The 20,347-nt window shown below is 48.0% G+C and overlaps 3 protein-coding genes across 3 annotated transcripts; 1 reads left to right on the top strand and 2 right to left on the bottom strand.

The window, feature by feature from the left end:
* Positions 1-6,587: 6,587 nt before the first annotated feature.
* LOC122371872 (glycine-rich cell wall structural protein 1.0-like) lies at positions 6,588-7,800 on the bottom strand. Its single transcript, XM_043348622.1, has 2 exons — positions 7,669-7,800; positions 6,588-7,395 (listed from the first exon to the last, which is right to left on the bottom strand). The coding sequence occupies exons 1-2, from the start codon at positions 7,672-7,674 to the stop codon at positions 6,673-6,675; spliced, it is 729 nt and encodes a 242-aa protein (XP_043204557.1). The 5' UTR covers positions 7,675-7,800; the 3' UTR covers positions 6,588-6,672.
* A 3,196-nt stretch (positions 7,801-10,996) lies between these two features.
* Positions 10,997-12,730, bottom strand: LOC122371869 (keratin-associated protein 19-2-like). The gene is made up of 2 exons (XM_043348620.1): positions 12,307-12,730; positions 10,997-11,923 (listed from the first exon to the last, which is right to left on the bottom strand). Exons 1-2 carry the CDS (start codon positions 12,310-12,312, stop codon positions 11,258-11,260), a joined length of 672 nt encoding a protein of 223 aa, XP_043204555.1. The 5' UTR covers positions 12,313-12,730; the 3' UTR covers positions 10,997-11,257.
* A 4,567-nt stretch (positions 12,731-17,297) lies between these two features.
* Positions 17,298-18,606, top strand: LOC122371868. Its single transcript, XM_043348619.1, has 3 exons — positions 17,298-17,391; positions 17,711-17,936; positions 18,335-18,606. The coding sequence occupies exons 1-3, from the start codon at positions 17,365-17,367 to the stop codon at positions 18,460-18,462; spliced, it is 381 nt and encodes a 126-aa protein (XP_043204554.1). The 5' UTR covers positions 17,298-17,364; the 3' UTR covers positions 18,463-18,606.
* The last annotated feature ends 1,741 nt before the right edge of the window (positions 18,607-20,347 follow it).

The following is a 20,347-nucleotide window of genomic DNA, read 5'->3' as shown; positions in this document are numbered from 1 at the left end:
GTGCTCTCGCTCTGAAATGTTTTTGCGTTTTACTGCGGTCGTGTTCAGTGGAAGCTGGAAGACATCAAGGGGAGTATAAGTTCGGTTTTATATCAATGTTATATTGATTGACGAGGATGTTTTTTTTTTCCTTTCGGGGTTTTTATGTTTATTTTTTACTGGCTTGTTGTTTCTGTCTGATTTTTTTTTTCGGCATGAGGTCTGGTTTTTTGTGTTTATGTTATGCTATCACGGTAAGGAGAGGGTCGATGAGCATTGAGCAATGGGTCGGCAAATGCCCGGTATTATAGGTTCTTTGAAGGTAAGATGAAACAACGAAACTTGGACTGCTGGTAGAAATAGGCTTGGTTGTTTTTCAGATTTTGGGAGATTGGGTGTAGGTATTTGCTTGGTGTAACATAGCTGTAAATGTTTTTTTGTTTTTTCCCTGGAACGGAGCGCCGGACTTTGCCATTCTACACTCCGTGTGAGTGGAATCAGCTCATGCTTTCTCGGTGTAGCAGCTCAGAGTGCACGGCCTGGCCGGCGTAGGGTTTGGTGGCCACGTGGTGTTGGCCGGTGGTTGTACAGAGAGTTGGTAGAATTGCCGTTTTGTGGTGCCTGGTGTTGGTTGAACTGTGGTTCCCATACAGGTGAACGGTTACTGGCGTAAGGTGTGCCAGGTGGGCGTACCCCGTGGAGAATGAGCTGCTGGTGATGTTGGCTCTGTCCGAGCGTGTCCGAACGGGGTTTTCATAAGTGGGTTAGGGATTGTTCATAACAAGGGTACCAACTACCGGGTGAGACTTGAGAGGGTAAATGGAGTTCATGCTAAGGATAACCAATGCAATGGTATTGGTCTAAGTTGGTATTGTTATCTGGTGTTGATAGGTTGGAATGAAAGGTTTAGTGGGTGATACAGAGGTACAGAAGTCATACAGTGGAACCCAGTTTGGGTGTGATAAGTCTCGGCGGACTAGGATATTATGGATTAGATGGGGAATTATGTAAGATGGTTTTGGGATGCATTAGCGATAGCATAGTAAGTTACAGGCTATTACCCAGAGGAAGTTTTCACACCCATGTTTAAAGGCTGCCGTAGGTAGGCATGTCATTTTCTAGGATGCAATTTTAGGGTAGCCCATGATTGTGTGGCTCTCACTCTGCATTGAGGTACGAGTTAACTGTGTTTCGTTTTTTTATGGTAGTGGCGTTTGTAAATCTTTTTTTTTTGCCAGAGTGGGGTGCCTTTCTTGTCGTTGGTCAATAGAGCATTGCCTAGGCATGCATAAGCGACAATCATCATAGTAATATTGGTATGCAATATGCATATCCTGCCGATATGTCATCACACGCATTGTGAGGTAAATGGCCCCGGTATATATAACCCCCTTTTGTTAAGAGATTTCGGCTAAAAATGGTTGTGACACAATCTGTTTTTTCTTCTTCTTCCATGGCTTGGTGGTTGGCATCCGACTCTGAACGGCGACGGATCGGCACACTCGGCGGGGCCGGCCCGCTTTACCAGAGTCTTCTCTGGCCGCTGAAGGATTCCTTCACAGCTCCTGTGTCAGCTGAGGGAGTTCCGACCCCTCCCAGCTCATCTTGCTCCAGTGGTGCTGCCTAGCAGGTCTTACGGGACATCGTCAGGTATAGGCCAAGGTGGCCGGGGTTTTGAAAGGTACGTTATTCCATGTACGGGGCCCGGTACATATCTGTTAATGGAGGTTCTAGGGGACCCGATAGGGTGGATTGTGAACGCTTGGGCGTGGGCGATATCGGCATTTTTGATGGGATGTTTGGTTCCACCAATAGGGACATGAGCGCAATGCTGGTGGAAAGTAAGATACTATGGTAGTAATAAAATTGTGATAAAATCGTTAGGCGAAGCCCGAAGATAAAAAATGAATCTATAGCAAGTCCAACGTTAGACGTGTTTTCAACCTTGGTTTGCTGCTGCTGCTGAGGGTTGTTAAATCGTCTGTAACTATCTTCAAAGCGGTCTATTTCTTAGCAAATTATTTCTACTTGTCGCTATAAAATATGAGATGACCTTTCTCCTGCAAAACAGCGAATGAACATTGAACAATACAGGTTAGGTACTATCATTAATAGTTAAAATGAAGGAAGTCAGTAGGTATGCGTTGTTAGGACTGGGAGTTCCCCTCAGTGTACCAAAATTTTATTTTGGCTTGGGTGGTCAAAGGAAAATTCCTACAGGGGGCCGGGAACAATTTTCAAGGTGGGGGTGAGCATATAAAATACCTGACATGATGCATATGAAACGGTGGCGTAGCTAGGGGTCTAAGGGGACACGTACCCCACCTCCCCATCGGGTTCAAAGGGAGCCTCGCTCGGGTCCGAGGGGCCCTGCGGCGCCATTTGACCACTGGGGGTTAACAATGGCCATATAGAAGGGCCCCATGGGGCTCGTTAGAGCTCCTCATGGACCCTAATTGCCACACTAAGATCTCTTTCAGGGCCCCACGCCGGATTCTGAGGGCCTCCTGGGCCTTTGTAAGGGCCCCTCAGTGGTCTCCAAAGGTCCGTTACTGGCCTCTGAAAGTTCTTACCGGCCTATGAGGGCCCGGTTCTAGGGGCATTTCCCGCCTGTGATGGTCCCACGATTATTTTTCTGATGGCCCTATAACGGCAACTGTGGGGGCCCTAGTCGGCGCCTATGAGGGCCCACACCGGTGTCTGAGGGTTTCACATCCCCAACTCTGAGTGCCTACACTAGTGCCCATTAATGCCCTATATCGGCGACTCTGAGAGCGAGGACCCGAATCCCTACCCTACCCAATACTGCGCATCTAAAGGCCACCCACTGGTGACTTCTGAGGGCCCCACACCGGTCCGTTGACTCTCAGGGCCCCACCGGCGTATGATAGTACCATGCCGGTCTCTAATGACCCCACAGAACTTCTTCTGCTGGCCTAAGGGCCTCTTGCCGGTCACTGAGAACCCCCTGCCGGCTTGTAGAGGGTTCGCGTCAGCAGCTCAGGCCCCACACCCGTCTGTAACGGCTCTACACCAGCGTCTATGGGGGCCCACAGCTACGCCTGTAAGGACCCTCACCGGCGCCTCTGAGAGAATCATACTGGCACCTCTGAGCGCCCACACCGGCACCTGCATGACATTCCCACACCAGTGCCTCTAAAGGCCCCTTACCGGCGGCTCTGAGGGCCCTACGCCGGTGATTCTGAGGATGCTAACGATAACCGAAGACACCATACAAGCCCTTAGTGTCGCTGAGCTTTTAATCCCATACCGGCCTTCCAAGGACGCCGCGTAAGTGCACTCATTGCCCCACACCCCTCCCTTACACCCGGAGCGGGTAACCTGTGTTATACCTGTAGCAACGATTTTACCACCGTTGTGCGTTGGGTATTTCTCAAGGTTGACTCAAAATGGTCCAGTATAAAAGCTGGCCTGCCAAACTTATGGCCAAGGCCAGGCCCAAACAAAAGCGGGATGACAACGGCAGATGTCAAATCGATACTGTAACAGCAGAAACCATTCAGATGGCAAGGAAAATGCCGGGTGTTGATGTTTAGATGTATAAAGGAAACAAGAGGAAGTCCGGAAAAGGGAGGAAAGATCCTTTCTTGCTGCCTCAATGTTGAGGGGGCGCCGTCCCCTCGGCTCTCAGGTGGGGGGGGGGGGGCAAGCGCCCCCGCTGCCCACCTGTTTCCCGAGTCTATGAAAATTACTCACCAAATAAGGGATAAGGGTGGAAAATTGATGGTCAGATAAGGCCTAAAAAGAGTGGAAAAAGAATGTACAGCAAAATTTAATACAAGACTGGTATGTGGGAAGTAAAATGGTTATCGATCCATGCAAATGCTTTTTGTTGGTAAAGTTGGGAGTGGAAAATGGGCTATTAAAAAATGGAGGCGAGTGAAAAATGATTTTCATTTGGATGTCGTTTCCCACCTAAATCAACAAAGTTTGGGGCACTGGTACCCCTCGCCAGCATCAGAGTTGACGTCACTCAGGACCTGCCTATGGTTGGTTGGTGGGTGAGTTACTGTACCTTCTATGGGTGACATTGAGCCAGCTCGGCGTTTGGAGGCAGTAAGCACCTCCTAAACGTGTCGAGCCAGGAAGCAACGGTAACCTTTATACCCATATTGGCCTGTTTACAGCGTAGGGGCTCTGTATGCCGGTCATTTGGTCCCTGATCAATCCGGAGCTTCGCGGAAAGGCAAGCTTGTTGCCCGTGGCGGGTGATGCGGATAGGTACTATCAGATTTCAAAAGCGGGTATTTTTGATATTCAGGTCGGGTAATTGCCCTAGACATTCGGAGAATCTTGGGATGCCCAATTCTGCAAGTCCTGGGTGAAGCTCGCTAGTCTGCCCGGGGGTGTCCCCTTCTACAACGACCCCGGGGCAGCTCGCTAGTCTGCCCGGGGGGTGTCCCCTTCTACAACGACCCCGTGGCAGCTAGCTAGTCTGTCCGGGGGGTGTCCCCTTCTACAACGACCCCGGGGCAGCTCACTAGTCTGCCCGGGGGTGTCCCCTTCTACAACGACCCCGGGGCAGCTCGCTAGTCTGCCCGGGGGGTGTCCCCTTCCACAACGACCCCGGGGCAGCTCGCTAGTCTGCCCGGGGGGTGTCCCCTTCTACAACGACCCCGGGGCAGCTCGCTAGTCTGCCCGGGGGGGGGGTGTCCCCTTCTACAACGACCCCGGGGCAGCTCGCTAGTCTGCCCGGGGGTATCCCCTTCTACACGACCCCGGGGCAGCTCGCTAGTCTGCCCGGGGGTATCCCCTTCTACAACGACCCCGAGGCAGCTCGCTAGTCTGCCCGGGGGTGTCCTCTCCTGCAAAGGCCTCGGGCAGCTCGCTAGTCTGCCCGGGGTGCCCCCTTCTACAACGGCCTCGGGGCAGCTCGCTAGTCTGCCCCAGGGTGTCCCCTTCTACAACGACCCCGGGGCAGCTCGCTAGTCTGTCCGGGGGGTGGGGGGTGTCCCCTTCTACAACGGCCTCTGGGCAGTCTGCCCGCGGGCGTCCCCTCCTATAACAGCCTGATTCCTGGAGCGGGCTGAGAGCCCTCCCCTTTTTTTTGCTGGGCGGCTGTCAACGACCTTCGTTGATGCTGTTCTAACCCCTTCCAAAGTTATGGGAAAATTAATGGTCGCGCTGATAGGCATGTGCATAGGGTTCAAGGTAAAGGAAAATACAGCTTCTGTTGTCAGATGCCTCAGAACTCATGGATGTTTTTTTTCGGCGGGTATATCGAGGGCCTTTACTTGGTGGAGGCTATCATCGCAGTAGTGGCAAATGCTAGTGGTTGTTAGTCCTGTGAGGGCTTCGGTATAAATGCCGTAATATTGCTCTTCATTGGTGACCGCTGTATCGCTCACATTCATGTTGGCAGGTTTAAGGGATCGTGGCGTTTCTGGTAAGCTTCGGGCCAGGTTGAGGAAATAATTACCTTCCTTCAACCAAGCACGTATTTGGGTGGGTTCCGCCACTGGTCTCGACACTGGCGGCGACTGTAGGTCTTTTGTGTTAATTTGTATCCCCCATTCGGTCTGCTGGTCTCGGGAAGGGGGTGTTTTATTATGGCGCATTGGTGTCTGGGTGGATGTATTGAATGGGTGGGGACACCATTGCGCCGCGCGGGGGGAGGGGTGGCGGCCCGTTGGCAGGGCAGTCTCGGTTGAGACTTGTATACTTGCTAGTATGTTTGTGTCGTGTTCATTTGGGCTGAATATACCAATAGCCCCTTTTTGTACAGCTACTGTGTTTTCCTAGAGAGACTTGGTTGTGAGGTTTGCGCTGAGATTGGTTACGCATAGCATAGCTAATTGTCTCTATGTTTGCTGGCAGCTCGAAGGGGAAGCGGAAAATACGCCCGGTTATATATGACAAGATATAACCGGTTTTTCCGCGACACAACGAGCGTCTTCTTTGGGGCGGCCCCGGAGCCGGGCCGGCCTCCGTTCGGCGGCAGGCGGGCGGCCGCCTGCGCCCCCGGGCGGCAAGGCCGCTAAGGCGGCGGCCTCATCTGATTGGTGGAGCGACTTGTGTCACGTGACGGTGACGGCGCGGGGTTTGAGTGCATTTGCGCGGTCACTCTGTTCTAAGCCGCCCGGTCTGACGCAAGTCAGCAGTGCTCTCGCTCTGAAATGTTTTTGCGTTTCCCACCCACCCACCACCATTTTTGTTTTTTTTTTTACACGCACCACACTCTTAAATAAAGATGGGTTTTTTCCACAAAAGGTGGTTTTTTCCCCAGCTAGGTCCCCCGGTTTTTTTCTAGTTAGGACTTTTTCCGGGGGAGGACACACACGACAGGGTTTCTAGTTTGGGTGGGGACACCATTGCGCCGCGCGGGGGGAGGGGTGGCGGCCCGTTGGCAGGGCAGTCTCGGTTGAGACTTGTATACTTGCTAGTATGTTTGTGTCGTGTTCATTTGGGCTGAATATACCAATAGCCCCTTTTTGTACAGCTACTGTGTTTTCCTAGAGAGACTTGGTTGTGAGGTTTGCGCTGAGATTGGTTACGCATAGCATAGCTAATTGTCTCTATGTTTGCTGGCAGCTCGAAGGGGAAGCGGAAAATCACTTTACATGGTCTACAAATAAGACACGCACAATGACCAGATCCTCACGGACGTGACAGTGAAAAGACGCGGGACAAATTAACACAGACGCTATCTTTTTTGGCATGTCATACGGGTTTCTAGCAGCTGTAGCCCGTGCAGCCTCCGTAACCACTGCGGAGACCAGACCTACCGAAACGAGCACCGCGGAACAGGCCACCGCCCAGCGCAGCACCAGAGTAACCAGCACCACCGTAACCAGCACCACCGAAACCAGCAGCCCTGCGGAAGCCAGCGCCACCGAAAGCAGCGCCGCCCAGGGCAGCACCGGAGTAGCCAGCACCTCCCAGGGTAGCTCCAGAGTAGTCAGCGCCTCCCAGGGCAGCTCCAGAGTAGCCAGCGCCTCCCAGGGTAGCCCCACGGAGCCCAGCGCCGCCACGAAGAGCTCCAGCCCTAAGACCGGCCTTGCCGTAACCGGCGTTGATGGGCGTGCTCGGGTGCTGCGCCACGCCGTAGTACTGCACGTCCGCCTGGAAGCCCGAGTCGCCGTCCACGATGTAGTTGACGTTCTGCCTGCGGCCGTCGGGCAGTGTGGTGCCGTAGGAGCCCTGCGTCTGGTAGCCGTAGCGGTTCTCCTGGGCGTCAATGTCCACACCCGAGTACGGGTCCTTCACCGAGTAGCCGTAGTTGTAGTTGGGCTTGGCGTAGTAGTCCTGGGAACCGTAGCCGGCGCCCCCGGCGACGCCCTGGAAACCGGCGCCCGAGACTCCACGGAACGGGGCGCCGCCGCCGAGGGCGTTGCCATGGTAACCGAAGCTACCAGAGGCCGAGGCCGCGGCCACGAGGGTAGTCAACACGATCAGCTGAAAAGCAAAATTGTTTCGGTCATATTTTGTTTTCGAAATGGTCCCATGCACGGCGCTATAATTAAAATTGTTTTACCTTCACCGTTCATAGCCCTGGCGTTTCATAACGTTTCATTTTTTACCATGGATGCTATGAAATAAAACTCATTAATGCCTCTTCGAAGTACGAATGAAGTGGGCTAGTAACTATTTAAGGCTTAATACCATTTGTAGAACTCTTGAAGTCTAATAATTCACATGCCACTGATGAATGTGGTGCAGATATCTTACCTTCATATCTCTTCTCTCTGAGCTCAGGACTGATGCCGCCACCCTCGTTGTCCTGTCTTATATGCGGTACCCTTCATACTGTTCGCAGCCACGCCTTTTGAGGGAAGTGCCTTGGAACTGGGAGAGGAAAGTAGAACAAAAACGTGCACCGGACAGTAACCGGCTGAGACCCAGGAAAGGACGTCAAGAAGTTGCAAAACGCGTGTGAAAGAGTAACGATATTGGCTGCAGTTGAAGGAGGAAATGAGAGAGAGAGAGAGAGAGAGAGAGAGAGAGAGAGAGAGAGAGAGAGAGAGAGAGAGAGAGAGAGAGAGAGAGAGAGAGAGAGAGAGAGAGAGAGAGAGAGAGAGAGAGAGAGAGAGAGAGAGAGAGAGAGAGAGAGAGAGAGAGAGAGAAAGAGAGAGAGAGGAGAGAGAGAAAGAGAGAGAAAGAGAGGAGAGAGAGAGGATAGAGAGAGTGAGAGACTGATATATAGGTTATGTTTATCATCTACACAGAGGATAGCAGCATTATGCTGCTGTCTCATTATGCTGTCTCATTATGCTGCAGAACACAGAACATATGTTCTGTCTTTTTCGCCCAGCTCCTCGTGAGCACTGGTTGGTGTGGAGTTCGTTTTGTGTGACCTTTTGTATGCAATTGTTAGTTATTACTGGATATTTACCTTCTTCGGGAATGAAATGAAGTTAGGGAATAGGTATTTATCGTGACGACGTCCTATAATTCAACACAGTAAAGTGATGACACTTAATTAACTTTAGTATAAGGGCAATTGTTGAGCTATTGAAATCAATCAAAAGTTTCCCATTTTTACACCAGGAATAGGTGTTCTATATAGGCAACAACCACACCGTTCGGCGCAGCGCAGCTTGGCTCTTCGCCGGGTAACGGTGTGCCATTTGCTGCAGTCACTTTTCACTAATGTTGCGGGCATAGTTTGTCACCCATGATGTCTTTCAGCTTCCACCAGATTTATGATGTTCTTCTGGCTACGGGTTAGGAGCTTTGTAGCCTTGTCACAGCGTTCAATAACGTCAAAAACCCTCACCGATATCGTCTGAACACTCGCCACAACTCACTCCTGCCGCCATCTGGGTATCCTTAGTTCCAATAAGCCCCGCTAGAGAAGGCAGCGAAACCAGAGCTGATCACCAACAGGCAGCCAACACAGGCTCTGCCTGGACTTTCTGCGTTTTTGCATTCCTCGTTTTTTTTTTTTGCTTTTCTTTTGTTTTTCGTTATCATTGCGGTTTTGCTTCCCAATTCTAAAAGGCTTAAGATATTTGTGACCGGAAGCATCGACTATGTGGGATCGGATCGATCTATTGGTGTGCAGAAAACTATGATAGATGAGGTATAGCTAAATGAAAAGGTACCACGTGAGAAGAATTTCCTTTGTCCTTGCAATCATCAGGTTCAACCAGTCTGCATACTCATGGCTCATTGCTCACTCATTATCATCTCCGGGCTGGCGGTCAGCTCTACCAGAGAGAGCAAGTAGGGAGGAGAGGCCCTGGCCCTCCTTGGACTACATTGTCCCTCGTCGGACTATACCCTCTCCGGGGTGACCGTTGGAGCGGCAGGGTCGACCGTCCCATCACTGCCGCTGCAGTCATGTACCGTCGATGGTCATTGGTCCGCAGTCCTTGTCATCCTGTAGCTCTTCAATTATCTTTCTAGGTCAAAAGCGCTCGCCCCAATAAAACAACAAAGAACATGAGAAGTAAGTAAGCGGTGCATATGCAACAAAAAACTATAAATCAAACTGGGGTAGGTGACGACTGAATAAGGTCCAACAGGACAACTTTTTCGCGACGTATATATATATATAGATCAAAAACAAAACTCATCAGGAGGTCAATAATATGACTAGATAAGTGAAACTTTTTTAAATATAAAGGTACTGTATTATAGAAAGCCTTCGCAAACGCGTTTCGATTATATCATCTTCAGTGCTAGCTTCCCATAATACAAAAAGAAAATGGTACAAAAGTTCACAACACATCGCAAATACACACGCTGCAATTTTTTCTCTCACAATATCACGGGTAGAATGTTTTTATATACTTCTGGAATGCAAGACCGCAAATCGCCCCTCCTAAGGTGTAAAAGCTTATGGTTCGTACATGGCACACTTTGAATTAATGCCGACTCAAGAATTTTTCTGTGCGATCTCTTCAGACCTGATTTCACCGCACTGGCTTTATCCCACTTAGGTAGGTGACCCTCTGTTTCGGCATGTAACGTAATTGAGTTAGACAAATTATGATTTATCAAATCACGCTTGTGTTCAGTTACTCTGGTTTTAATAATAATAATAGGTCAATAATAGCCGTTTTCACGACGGGCTATCCTAATTTGACAAAATCTGCAACAAACCCCTTTCACAACAAATATCTTCATATGAGGAATTTATTTCAGTGATTTTTTCGAAAATAATGTCTGATATATCAGACAAATTTTAATCAGGTCTATAAGCAAATTATATCAAATTATAATTTGAAAAAGAGGTCTATAAGCAACTGTGCAACCCAAACAGACATCATTCAAGAAACACAATGAACCTTATTTGACCAAAGCTGCACCTAATCTGCACCAAATGTCGAATGTGTACCAGATGGCTGTCTTGAAAACGGCTATTGGATGGCGGAAGTAACCACAGTTTTAGGCATGCCTATATCTAAAGAAGAATGAGGAGGGCTATGATTCAGAGTTCAGACTCAGACGAAGTTCACAAGTGAACATTTATGACGCGTTTCTTTCGCGCTGCTTTGACAGAAAGTGGTTATGCATCAGGCTTCAGGCCTTCGCCGTTAGGGACGATTCGCAATAAACAATAAACGCTTGCCCGTAGACATAACCAGGGCATAGCTTCGCTATTCGCTTCGTTCTTTGTCGAACCCTGCTTCTCCAGTATACGAAGTGTTAATTGTGCAGTGTGCGGCGGTGTGCAGATGTTACACCAGAAACGCGTTAAAATGTCCCGCAAAGAAATTTAAGTAATGTAGCATGTATGTACGTCACATCAAGGTGAAAATGCTTCACTACCTACGCGTTGATATTTTTATACATGATACTCTTTCAATATGAATTACGTTTGTAAACTCTCAGTGTGGTTGAATTGGTCGTTTGGATGTGATGCACCAGTTTTAGACTTCCTCATCAGCAAACATTGATAATGAATTAAGCCACAAGCAAATATTAATAAATATAGGTAGCTCGCTCACTGATAGGCATGTGATGACAAAAAAATACGACAGTCCGCTGCAGTAATTGAGAGCCAATAGTTGGATGTGTTGTGGTTGAGCCTTGCAGAAAAATAGCCAACTGATTTTGCGTTTTTTATTGCATTTTAACAACACTAACAAATAAATACACTTTCACACAAACAATCACACATGACGATAAACAAAAACAGCGGACGAAATTTATCAACACACGCACACACACACGCATACCACTAACAGAGAGAAGGGGACGTTAAAGCTTTGTCACATATAAGCTTGACAGGACAATCTTATTGCGCACGGCGCACATGCAAGTGTCACCAACTGGACAAATCTATTTTGGCTATGCTCGCAAGCAAGTTTTAATAAATACCGCTGTATCCATAGCCGTGGAAGGGACGACGCCTGAACAGGCCATGCCCAAGGCGGCCAAAGCCGCGGCCGTAGCGACCACCGAGGAAGGGGCCGCGGAAGCCGAGAGTGCCGATGCCGAAGCTGCCCAGGCCGTGGAAGCCACCTCCATAGCCGAGGCCGCCGATGGGACGGTTGAGTCCGAAGTTACCCAGGCCGTTGAAGCCGAGGTTACCCAGGCCGCTGAAGCCGAGGTTACCCAGGCCATTGAATCCGTACTGATTCAGACCGTTGAGCCCGTACTGGTTGAAGCCGTTGAATCCGTACTGGTTCAAGCCGTTGAATCCGTACTGGTTCAGGCCGTTGAAGCCGATGTTGCCCACGCCGCCGAACGCGAGGCCGCTCCGGCGACCGATGGGAGCTCCATATCCTTGGTCAAGGAAGCCGCTGCCGCCGTAGGGGCCGCTGTTGATGCCGTAGGAGTTGATGGACGTGCTCGGGCCGTAGGAGCCCTGACGGCTCTGGGCGCCAAGGTCGACCCCCGAGTAGGAGTTGTAGTCGGCACCGGAGTCGTAGCCAGAGCGCGAGAGAGAAGGCCCGGCTACCTGTCTGGCACTGGTTGAAGAGGAGCTGCTGTCCGCGGCCACGGCAGCCACCAGGGCGAGAAGGAGAATGTTCTGGAGCAGCAGCAGAGAGCGACAGTGAGCGACAGATACTTTTATAGAATGTCAGTGAGCGACAGAGACTTTTATAGAATGTCAGTGAGCGACAGAGACTTTTATAGAATGTCAGTGAGCGACAGACTTTTATAGAATGTCAGTGAGCGACAGAGGCTTTTATAGAATGTCAGTGAGCGACAGAGACTTTCATAGAGTGTCAGAGAGCGGCAGAGAGCGTACAAGGTGACAAGTATTGCCAAAACCCAAAGGGCTCTAACAGAGTCAGAGCGTCAACAGCGTTTAAAAAATCCTCTAAAGAAACCAACCAGTTCAGGATTCTATCTATCCAGAACACCCGTAAGAAATACCCGCTGCACTCGCAGACCACATCAAACGCTCACCTTCATTATTCTGACGAAGAGGGAGACCTAATTCTGACAAAGCGGGAGACCTCTGAAGCCCAACCACAGCTCTGGACTGGTGACCAGAAGTGCGGCTGCTCTCATCTCGCGCTCCCTTTATACACCCACCCTGCTACTGAAACACCACCTGACACTGATCAGCTCTGCTGGAGGAAAATGCGTCACCGTGCGTCGCATTCCGCCCAGCCGCGCCCAATTCAGACGTATACTGAGACCATTTGCTGCATGCCACTATGGGGAAGTTTCTGCAGCTTCCGAGTTGAGAGCTGAAACATCGGGTCCACTTGAGTGTAAGGTAGTGACTTTGCTGCAAATTCCACCTCAGTGGTCGTTGATCTGTGTGGAAGAGAGCGAGAGATCCTGATCGTGTTTGTATGAGGTGGAATGCGAGACAAGAATTCTTTTGACAGACATCTCGTGCGGTAGTGGAAGCAAATTGTAGATGAAATCCGGGAAAATGGGAACGACAGCATTAGGATTATCTCGTGAAAGATCTCCAGGTGGCTTGCTAGTCTGTTTACGGTTGGATGAGAGAAATGTCCGTCAGTCTGCGACACTCGGAAAATGTAAGTATTTAACTGTCAATGAGGCAAAGCTCTTACAGTGGGTTGCTGTCTTCTGTATGTAAGCTCAGCAATAAAATTAATCAACTTATAGCTTATTGTAACTTATTGAATGTATTTCGCATTCATTACGTGTATTTCATTTCCTTCTGCGCTTTGAAGGGATTAACTTATTCACTCCTCGCACTCTTCTGGCCAGTTGAACCGGTAGTTTCCCAAACATCGGTCGCCTTATCAGTTTGTCCGAGGGGTCTCAAACTATCACTACAAAACTATAGACCCATATGCACACTTGCACAGGTAGAAGATAACGTGGCAAAGCGTGGGCAAACACTGTGTATGACAGTTGGTTGCCGTTGTAAAATACTAATAGCACGAGACGTACCGTAAACCGGGGTGAGTTGATATGGGGTGGTGAGTTGATATAAATTGCTCGAAAAATGTTAAAATGTGTGCTGCTCATCCATTTGTAAACCAATTTTTAGTTTTATTTTTCTGTGAAGTGAAGCAACCAATAAGTGATGCATATAGCTGAGAAAGGCATACATGTGGTGCAGTGCCTTCTTAACACATTACTTTTTTCAAAGTCCTTTTTTTATTCTGATTTTGAAACTAAGGAAAAGTCCCCACCCTACAGCAAAGACGGTGGATATTCATGAAACAACATGCACTGGGAAAGAAACTACCATCAATTTACTGTTGATCCCAGGTAGTTTTGGGTTTCACCTATAACAACGCTTTTTATAATTTTAAGAAAAGTGACAGGTGGTGAGTTGATATGCCATCAGGTGGTGAGTTGATATGCATGATAAAAGCTGATACCAGGCTGGTAGGCATGCAAATTAGCATGAAATATGGGTCTGCAGGTAAGACAAAGTCAATTAGACCAACTCTTCTCCTTTTCTTTCCCCACATCATTCCATCAACCCCAAAAGCTTTAGTTTTTTTCTGAATGCTTGAGACGAGGCCTGTTAGTATCACTGATGTTAGTTGTCGGACTTTCGTCCCCGTCTTGAGTTGAGATGTTAGTTTCACAACGTTTCAGCCAGTAGCTTCTCCGGCCGTAGTCAAGCCTGCCTCGATAGTGGAGTGGTTACAACCGTGGACCATCACCGGGGAAACCCGAGTTCGATTCCCGCTGACTACAGGAGCTTTCGAACTGTTTGACGCGTACGGCGCAACGCCACCAACATCCAGGTCCTTGAGGGTCAAAGAACACCTGACGAGTGACGACGGCCGGAGAGTAACTGGCCGAAACGTTATGAAACTGAATCTCAACTCAAGACGGGGACGAAGGTCCGACAACTAACATCAGTAACCCCAAAGTTTTTTTTTCTGTGGACATACCTAACATGAAAAAAGGCACAGCACAGCTCCCTGTCAAGTCTCAAGATGGCTCCCTACAAGCTACAAAGGAACACTATAGAACACCTATATTACATACAGATTAAAAAAACTGTTATATTTATTCGTAGTTTTGAAAATGACAGAACTGTCATTTCTGTATGGCTAACAGCGCGGGAATTCTGATCTCGTGAAACTGATTAGTTTTCCTGCTTGGCAGTTGCCAACCGAGAATGAGAGGCAAAATGAAATGGAACAAACAATATAAAGAAATTGACTGGTGTTTAGCCCTCGCCCGTATTCGTGTTTTGCCAGCGTTTAACCCTAGAACGCCTAGGGGGGGGGGGGGTTGTATCACCCCCCCCCCTGAGGTTTTTTTCGAAGTGCACGCTAAACGGCTTGTCGTAGCGGGCTGAAATTTTCAATACCCTCTGGGGCAACCTTTGCGCATCTTTTGCCGAAAAAAATTGATCGGGTCATGTCAGGTCACGGAGTTATGACGTCATAAGAGGTACAGCCTCCGGCCGGATTTTCACAAACTGAGTGCCAACGCCCGAGGATTCCTGCCGGTGGTACGGTCATCGGTTGATGGATCGTGATGAAACTTCCCATACATGTTGGGGCAAGTATTGGCTATCATATGGTATAAGAAATTTGACCGGGTCAGGTCAGGTCACGGAGCTATGACGTCACAAGAGGAACAGCGTCCGGTACTATTTTTGAAAAGCGCCCGAACCACTATTTTGCTAATTCTTGTCACCTCAATGGGAATATGCAGCAATATTAGCTTCTATAGGGAGCAAATGGACCTCCCAAATCCAAAAATACAATCAGATTTCAAAAATTTAAATTTTGATTTTTCGAATTTCTGCCGCCGACTGTGACCTTGCCGACTTCCGGCGCTCCCAACGCGCCATTTTTAGAGCTAGGGAAACGAAATACATACCAAACGATAGAGAATTGATCAAGGAACACGATAGTGAAGGTTTCAAGTCGATATCTTTCACCGTTTTGCCGCAATCGCCGCCGAAAGTTGAAAAAAGTCTATTTTTCCGAAAATTTGACCTTTGACCGGTCAAAAGTAGGTTAAATGTTGACCTAGGACCAAAAAATATACCACCAATCGCGAGATCTCGTTGAGAGAAATCCGTTGGTTTTTTCCGCTAAGCTCTACGACCTTCCGTTTCGAAACGCCAGGGGGGGGGGGGTCGTAACAACCCCCCCTGGTCGTTCGTGTTATGAGAAATGGCCTGGTCGTGCGAGGGTTAACGTATGGGGGGTCCGTTGGAATCCCATCGTCGTTTGGCCCCTGGTGGAGCTAGAGCTTCGCGGAAAAAATGAGCGTGTTGCCCGAGACGCGAGGAAGCCGATGATAACCAACTTGGTCATTGGTTAACCTTCCAGGCCAGGTCAATTACCCAGAAGTCGGGAAAATAGGGGGTTATTTGAAGTTCGTAAAGCGAGTTTATTATTTTTTGGCTGTTGCTGATCGCGAATGTCATGTTAGTTTTGCTCACAGATGTCTTCGTACATTTAGGCCAGGTCAGGTCAGGTCAGCTCAACCAGTAGGTGTCCTGCCGGCTATCCATAGGGAGTGTCAAGTGTCAGCTACCACTGACGGTGTCGTAACATGTTACGAAGACACTAAAACTACTTCATAAATGATCAAATGCATGTTAAATTCGAAATCGGCCCGAAAAAAAAAACTACCCTAGAAACATGTAAAACTCCAAAAAGTGAACCGAGGTCACCAAAGGTCAATGACCTGACCTGACCTTCAGGTGACCTTGACAGTTGACACCCAAAATACTGCGTGGGACCAACATCATTTACATGTTTGGACGTTACAATCACAAAAAGACTGGAAATGCGCGGATAATGTGAGCCGACTACGCCAAATCGCGATTCCGGCCAAGCATGGTCTCGAGAATCAGGTCACAAGTCAAAAACCATTTGAGTCAGAGTCATGAAATCTTTAGAACATGTGTAAAATTGATAAACTCGAGAGGTACTGAAAGTTTCGTCGTGATCGGCCGCTTTTTGCGCGAGTTATGTGCGAAAAGCCGAGGTGGTCCGTTCGCCCGCCTATAAGTGCGAGGGTTAATTTTGGCTTTTGATGCCGAATTCTGTTTTATGTCGCTTAGAATACAGTCCGAATTAGATTCGCTTCACTTCACTTCATTAATATTTTGTTGACTACCAGTCAACAAAAGCTCAGAAGTATATGTGTTCTTTCATTTCAATCCATTATTTCTGTCAGAGGCATATCAACCTTGACCCGCAACTGACAATGTGTTTTAATTACAAGAAAATACACTTGTAATTCCAAAATATATTGCCAGTTTTGATACCGTTGGCTTGAGGACACGTGACTAGCCAAGTTCAGAATGTTCTAAGTAAAACTAAGTATCATAAAGCGAAAAAATGATGCTGCTAAAATCAAGCCATTTTGTTCGCGCTGTGTTGGACATGATTGCGTTTTCATGAATGTGAGGTCTGCTGCCAAACTACTAGCATTTTTCTAATGGTTTCTTTCAGGATGTGTTCTCTCATCCTTTTTTTAAACACTGGCATTTTATCAACTCACCTCTGAGCTTCTTTAGCCGAGAAATTTTGAAAAATCCAAAATCATATCAACTCACCCCCTGTGGGGTGGTGAGTTGATATGAACTTTGGCGTTTTAAAAAAGGGGCTTAATATATACATTTTTTATTCATTTTTGCTGATTGCCTCCCCAAGGCATGTGCCATGAAACTGGCACAAAAAGAATTCCGTAAATGAATGTGGCTTTTAACGAAATCTAGAATAACCTCAAAATCCATATCAACTCACCCCGGTTTACGGTACTTAGCTGCACATCATAGCCGAAGATAAGCCAGGCAGTTTTATCCTGACATCCTTTTCTATTTACCTACCAACCGCTACGCTGATCCCGGTAGTAAATGCTGTCTTATCGCCCTTGCATTGATATGCCCAGCCGCACCCCTCGCCGCCCCTCCCCTCACGCCCACCCCAAGCGGAAAGGCTATCACCTCGCCACCTCTGACACAACACATCAGTGTGTCCTTTGGCGCTTGAGCTAGTGCAGGTAGTTTTTACTGGGGCAGGACTCTTCTCACAGAGCGCTGCCATGTCCCGACCAGTCATCAAGAAGAGGGTGAGTTTTGCGTGATAAATGTGCATTTACAGAGTTGTTACTAAGCATGTTTTCGCTTGTTGACACTTTCGCACTGTGTGCAGTGACGTACTACTGTCCGTAAACTGTTCAAATGCTGCATACCGTATTAACATAGTATTGGTAGTCTTGCTACAGCTTTCGCTGTGGTTTATCCCACTCTTTATCTTCTCTAATGAACTTTGTTTAATCAGCTTCCATAACATTCACTTTTTGTGTCCCTTGTACTTCCTGCAAGACCAAAAAAGATGCCCACTTCACAAGATAACGTTGCTGATGTTTCGTGGATGTTTTATTGCAGGTTCTCGACTTCGTGCAGACTTTGCCTGGAGCACGCATCTCTTCTCAAGCAATGAGCCAGATTGACGGCAGCGTGGACAAGATTCTCGAGCTCTTCGAGGACGCACAAGCTGGGGGAGATGAGAAGGAGGAGCTGCTTCACGAGCTTGTCCGATTTCTGCAGCATGTCGCCAACGTGTCTGATTTCCGTGTCTTGTCCGGTCAGGAGTCCAAACAAATTAACCAGGGTGAGTAAACTAGCGAAGGGAAAAAAGCGATTAAGTCAAAATCAAAACTCTTTTCAAATATTCTAGCTAATTTTGTAAACGATCAAAAGTATACGTTTCAAGGCAACATAAAGCATTAGTTTGCAAATTTAAACTAGCTCAACGTCAACGTTAAGCATTAATTTAAGCTTAGCTACAAATTACAAAGCCTAATAAATTAAGTTTGCACCAAAAATAAGCAATGCTAGAAATGATTCCTTAGGCCTGTCATGAGCTGGCTTTTCACTAGCTTTGTCCAAGCTGGCAAACTAAGTGACATGAACGAGCAATGCGTTTCTCGATCTATTTTTTGTTCCTGTCGTGTTTTACCTTTGTTTATCTCTGCTGACGTCAAACCACGTCCCACATATAATCCACAGGCTCGGTGCTCGCCGGTGCAAACATTCTGAAGAATCGCGTCACGGCCAAGTCAAGGACCCTGCCGTCCGTTGGACAAAGTGCTGTCAAAGAGGGCATCGACGCACTGTATGCTGTTCTTGTCGACTGATGTATGGGAAAGCTTCAAAAGGCTTGGCTGTCAACCATGCTACCTTCACCTAAGGATGCCCGTGTTTTGTGCTTTACAGAGCGATAGTACAATGTCTGCCAACAGGTGTTATATTATGATTAATATACAAATGTTTATCATGAACCTGAGCGTTTTTCAGGACCTGTGTTGCAAAAACTACTATGAATTATCAACAACCACTTTGCTTAAACATTTCACTGGAGGAATGCGTCACTCTATGCTTAAAGGTAGTGTGCCAGCTTTCTTGGACCATATGGAGTTAATGACCCGGATAAGGAGAACCGGATTTTTAGAACTTATCCATACCTTCAAAACTTATGGAAACGTCTTAAATTCTTCAAATTTTGAGTACCCCAGTGCGAAATTCGCCCCGACGGGTTGTCGGTCGTACCCCAACCACATTTCACACCACTATGAACAATAAATGCACACACTAAAATCGCTATTACCGATAGGCTCATCCAATCAAGTTTCGATAAACCCGTTCATCATCATCTCCTGCGGTTTCGAACACGCCTGTTAGGTGGCTTCTGATGCTCGTCGAGGTCGGAATTTCCAAATACGCGTGGTGCGTCGGGCCGCGCGCTCTGACTTCGGCCAAGAAAAATGCGTCAGCTGATCATTGTCATTTCTGCCACTTGCGTGTGGTGTAATGGGGTCATAACTTAAGAGACGGCTGTTTCATATCAATTATTTTACATAAAATCATATTTCAAACCACAAATTAATGTTCGACAGCCAAATTTAAGAAACAATACCAATACAGGCTTACAGTTTAAGGCTCGACATTGTGTTGTCTACGATTAGACAGCTGATAACTCATTCCCGTACGTCGTATGGTCGTAACACTATAATGACCTTTGCTTATTGTCACAAGTGCTGTGGAGAAGGAAATCATGGCCTCCCACTCCCGATGGAGGCCCCAATGTCTTGTCTCCCTTTTTTTCACTGTCTGGGTGTCTGGGGCGCATAGCGACACGGAACCGCCGGCTCGCTGGCCGGCTGCCCGTCCGGTTACGTGCTTGCGTCCCGACACCCACCATAAAACCTATGTTCTCTAAATACACTCTCTCACTTCTCCTCTACCGACTGTGACGCCAACACCATCCGCGGACCCCGGCTCCGACGAGGGCGGCCGAAATGGCCGGCCCACAATTGGTGGCAGCGGTGGGATAATCGCGAATGCGGCGCACTGTGGAGAAGGAAATCATGGCCTCCCACTCCCGATGGAGGCCCCAATGTCTTGTCTCCTCAAAAAAAAAAAGGGAGACAAGACATTGGGGCCTCCATCGGGAGTGGGAGGCCATGATTTCCTTCTCCACAGTGCGCCGCATTCGCGATTGTTGCCCGACGCCTGTTTGCAGGTGAGCCCACTACAGTTGTTATACATATCTAAAAACCGATAAACTTTTAGGCGAAAAAGGCACTATTCCAGGCCCATTTTTGATTTCTTTTGCGATATTAGGTAAAAACAGAAGCTTCTTATCCTAGGAAAAATAAAACGGGAAATCTTTCAAAGGTGGCACACTACCTTTAAGTTCCTGTCAGCCGCAAAAAAAGTAGTTCTCTCTTTTATCAAAGGTGGCACACTACCTTTAACCCGCGCCCCAGTGGCGGTCTCAGCCAACTTCGCCCTAGTGAGGGGGGCATATGTTACCACCCACCTTTAACTCAAAAACTAAGAGGGCTAGAAAGACGCGGTAAAAAGTAGTCGATAGCTCTCAATGCGTACGTTTGAAAGTATTTCGGTCATTTTTCACTTTAGAGCAATATTGGGGTCACCAGAGGTCATCAAAGGTCAAAATTTGCCAATTGTCATGATATTGTTCAGAAAACATGCCGCTATCTCAGGAACTATGATAGC

The sequence above is a fragment of the Amphibalanus amphitrite genome, unplaced genomic scaffold (genome assembly GCF_019059575.1).
Source record: "Amphibalanus amphitrite isolate SeventyFive unplaced genomic scaffold, NRLGWU_Aamphi_draft 001286F_arrow, whole genome shotgun sequence".
Taxonomy (NCBI): domain Eukaryota; kingdom Metazoa; phylum Arthropoda; class Thecostraca; order Balanomorpha; family Balanidae; genus Amphibalanus; species Amphibalanus amphitrite.
Note: the sequence above shows the minus strand (reverse complement) of the source record. Positions and strands in the feature narration are given on the sequence as shown.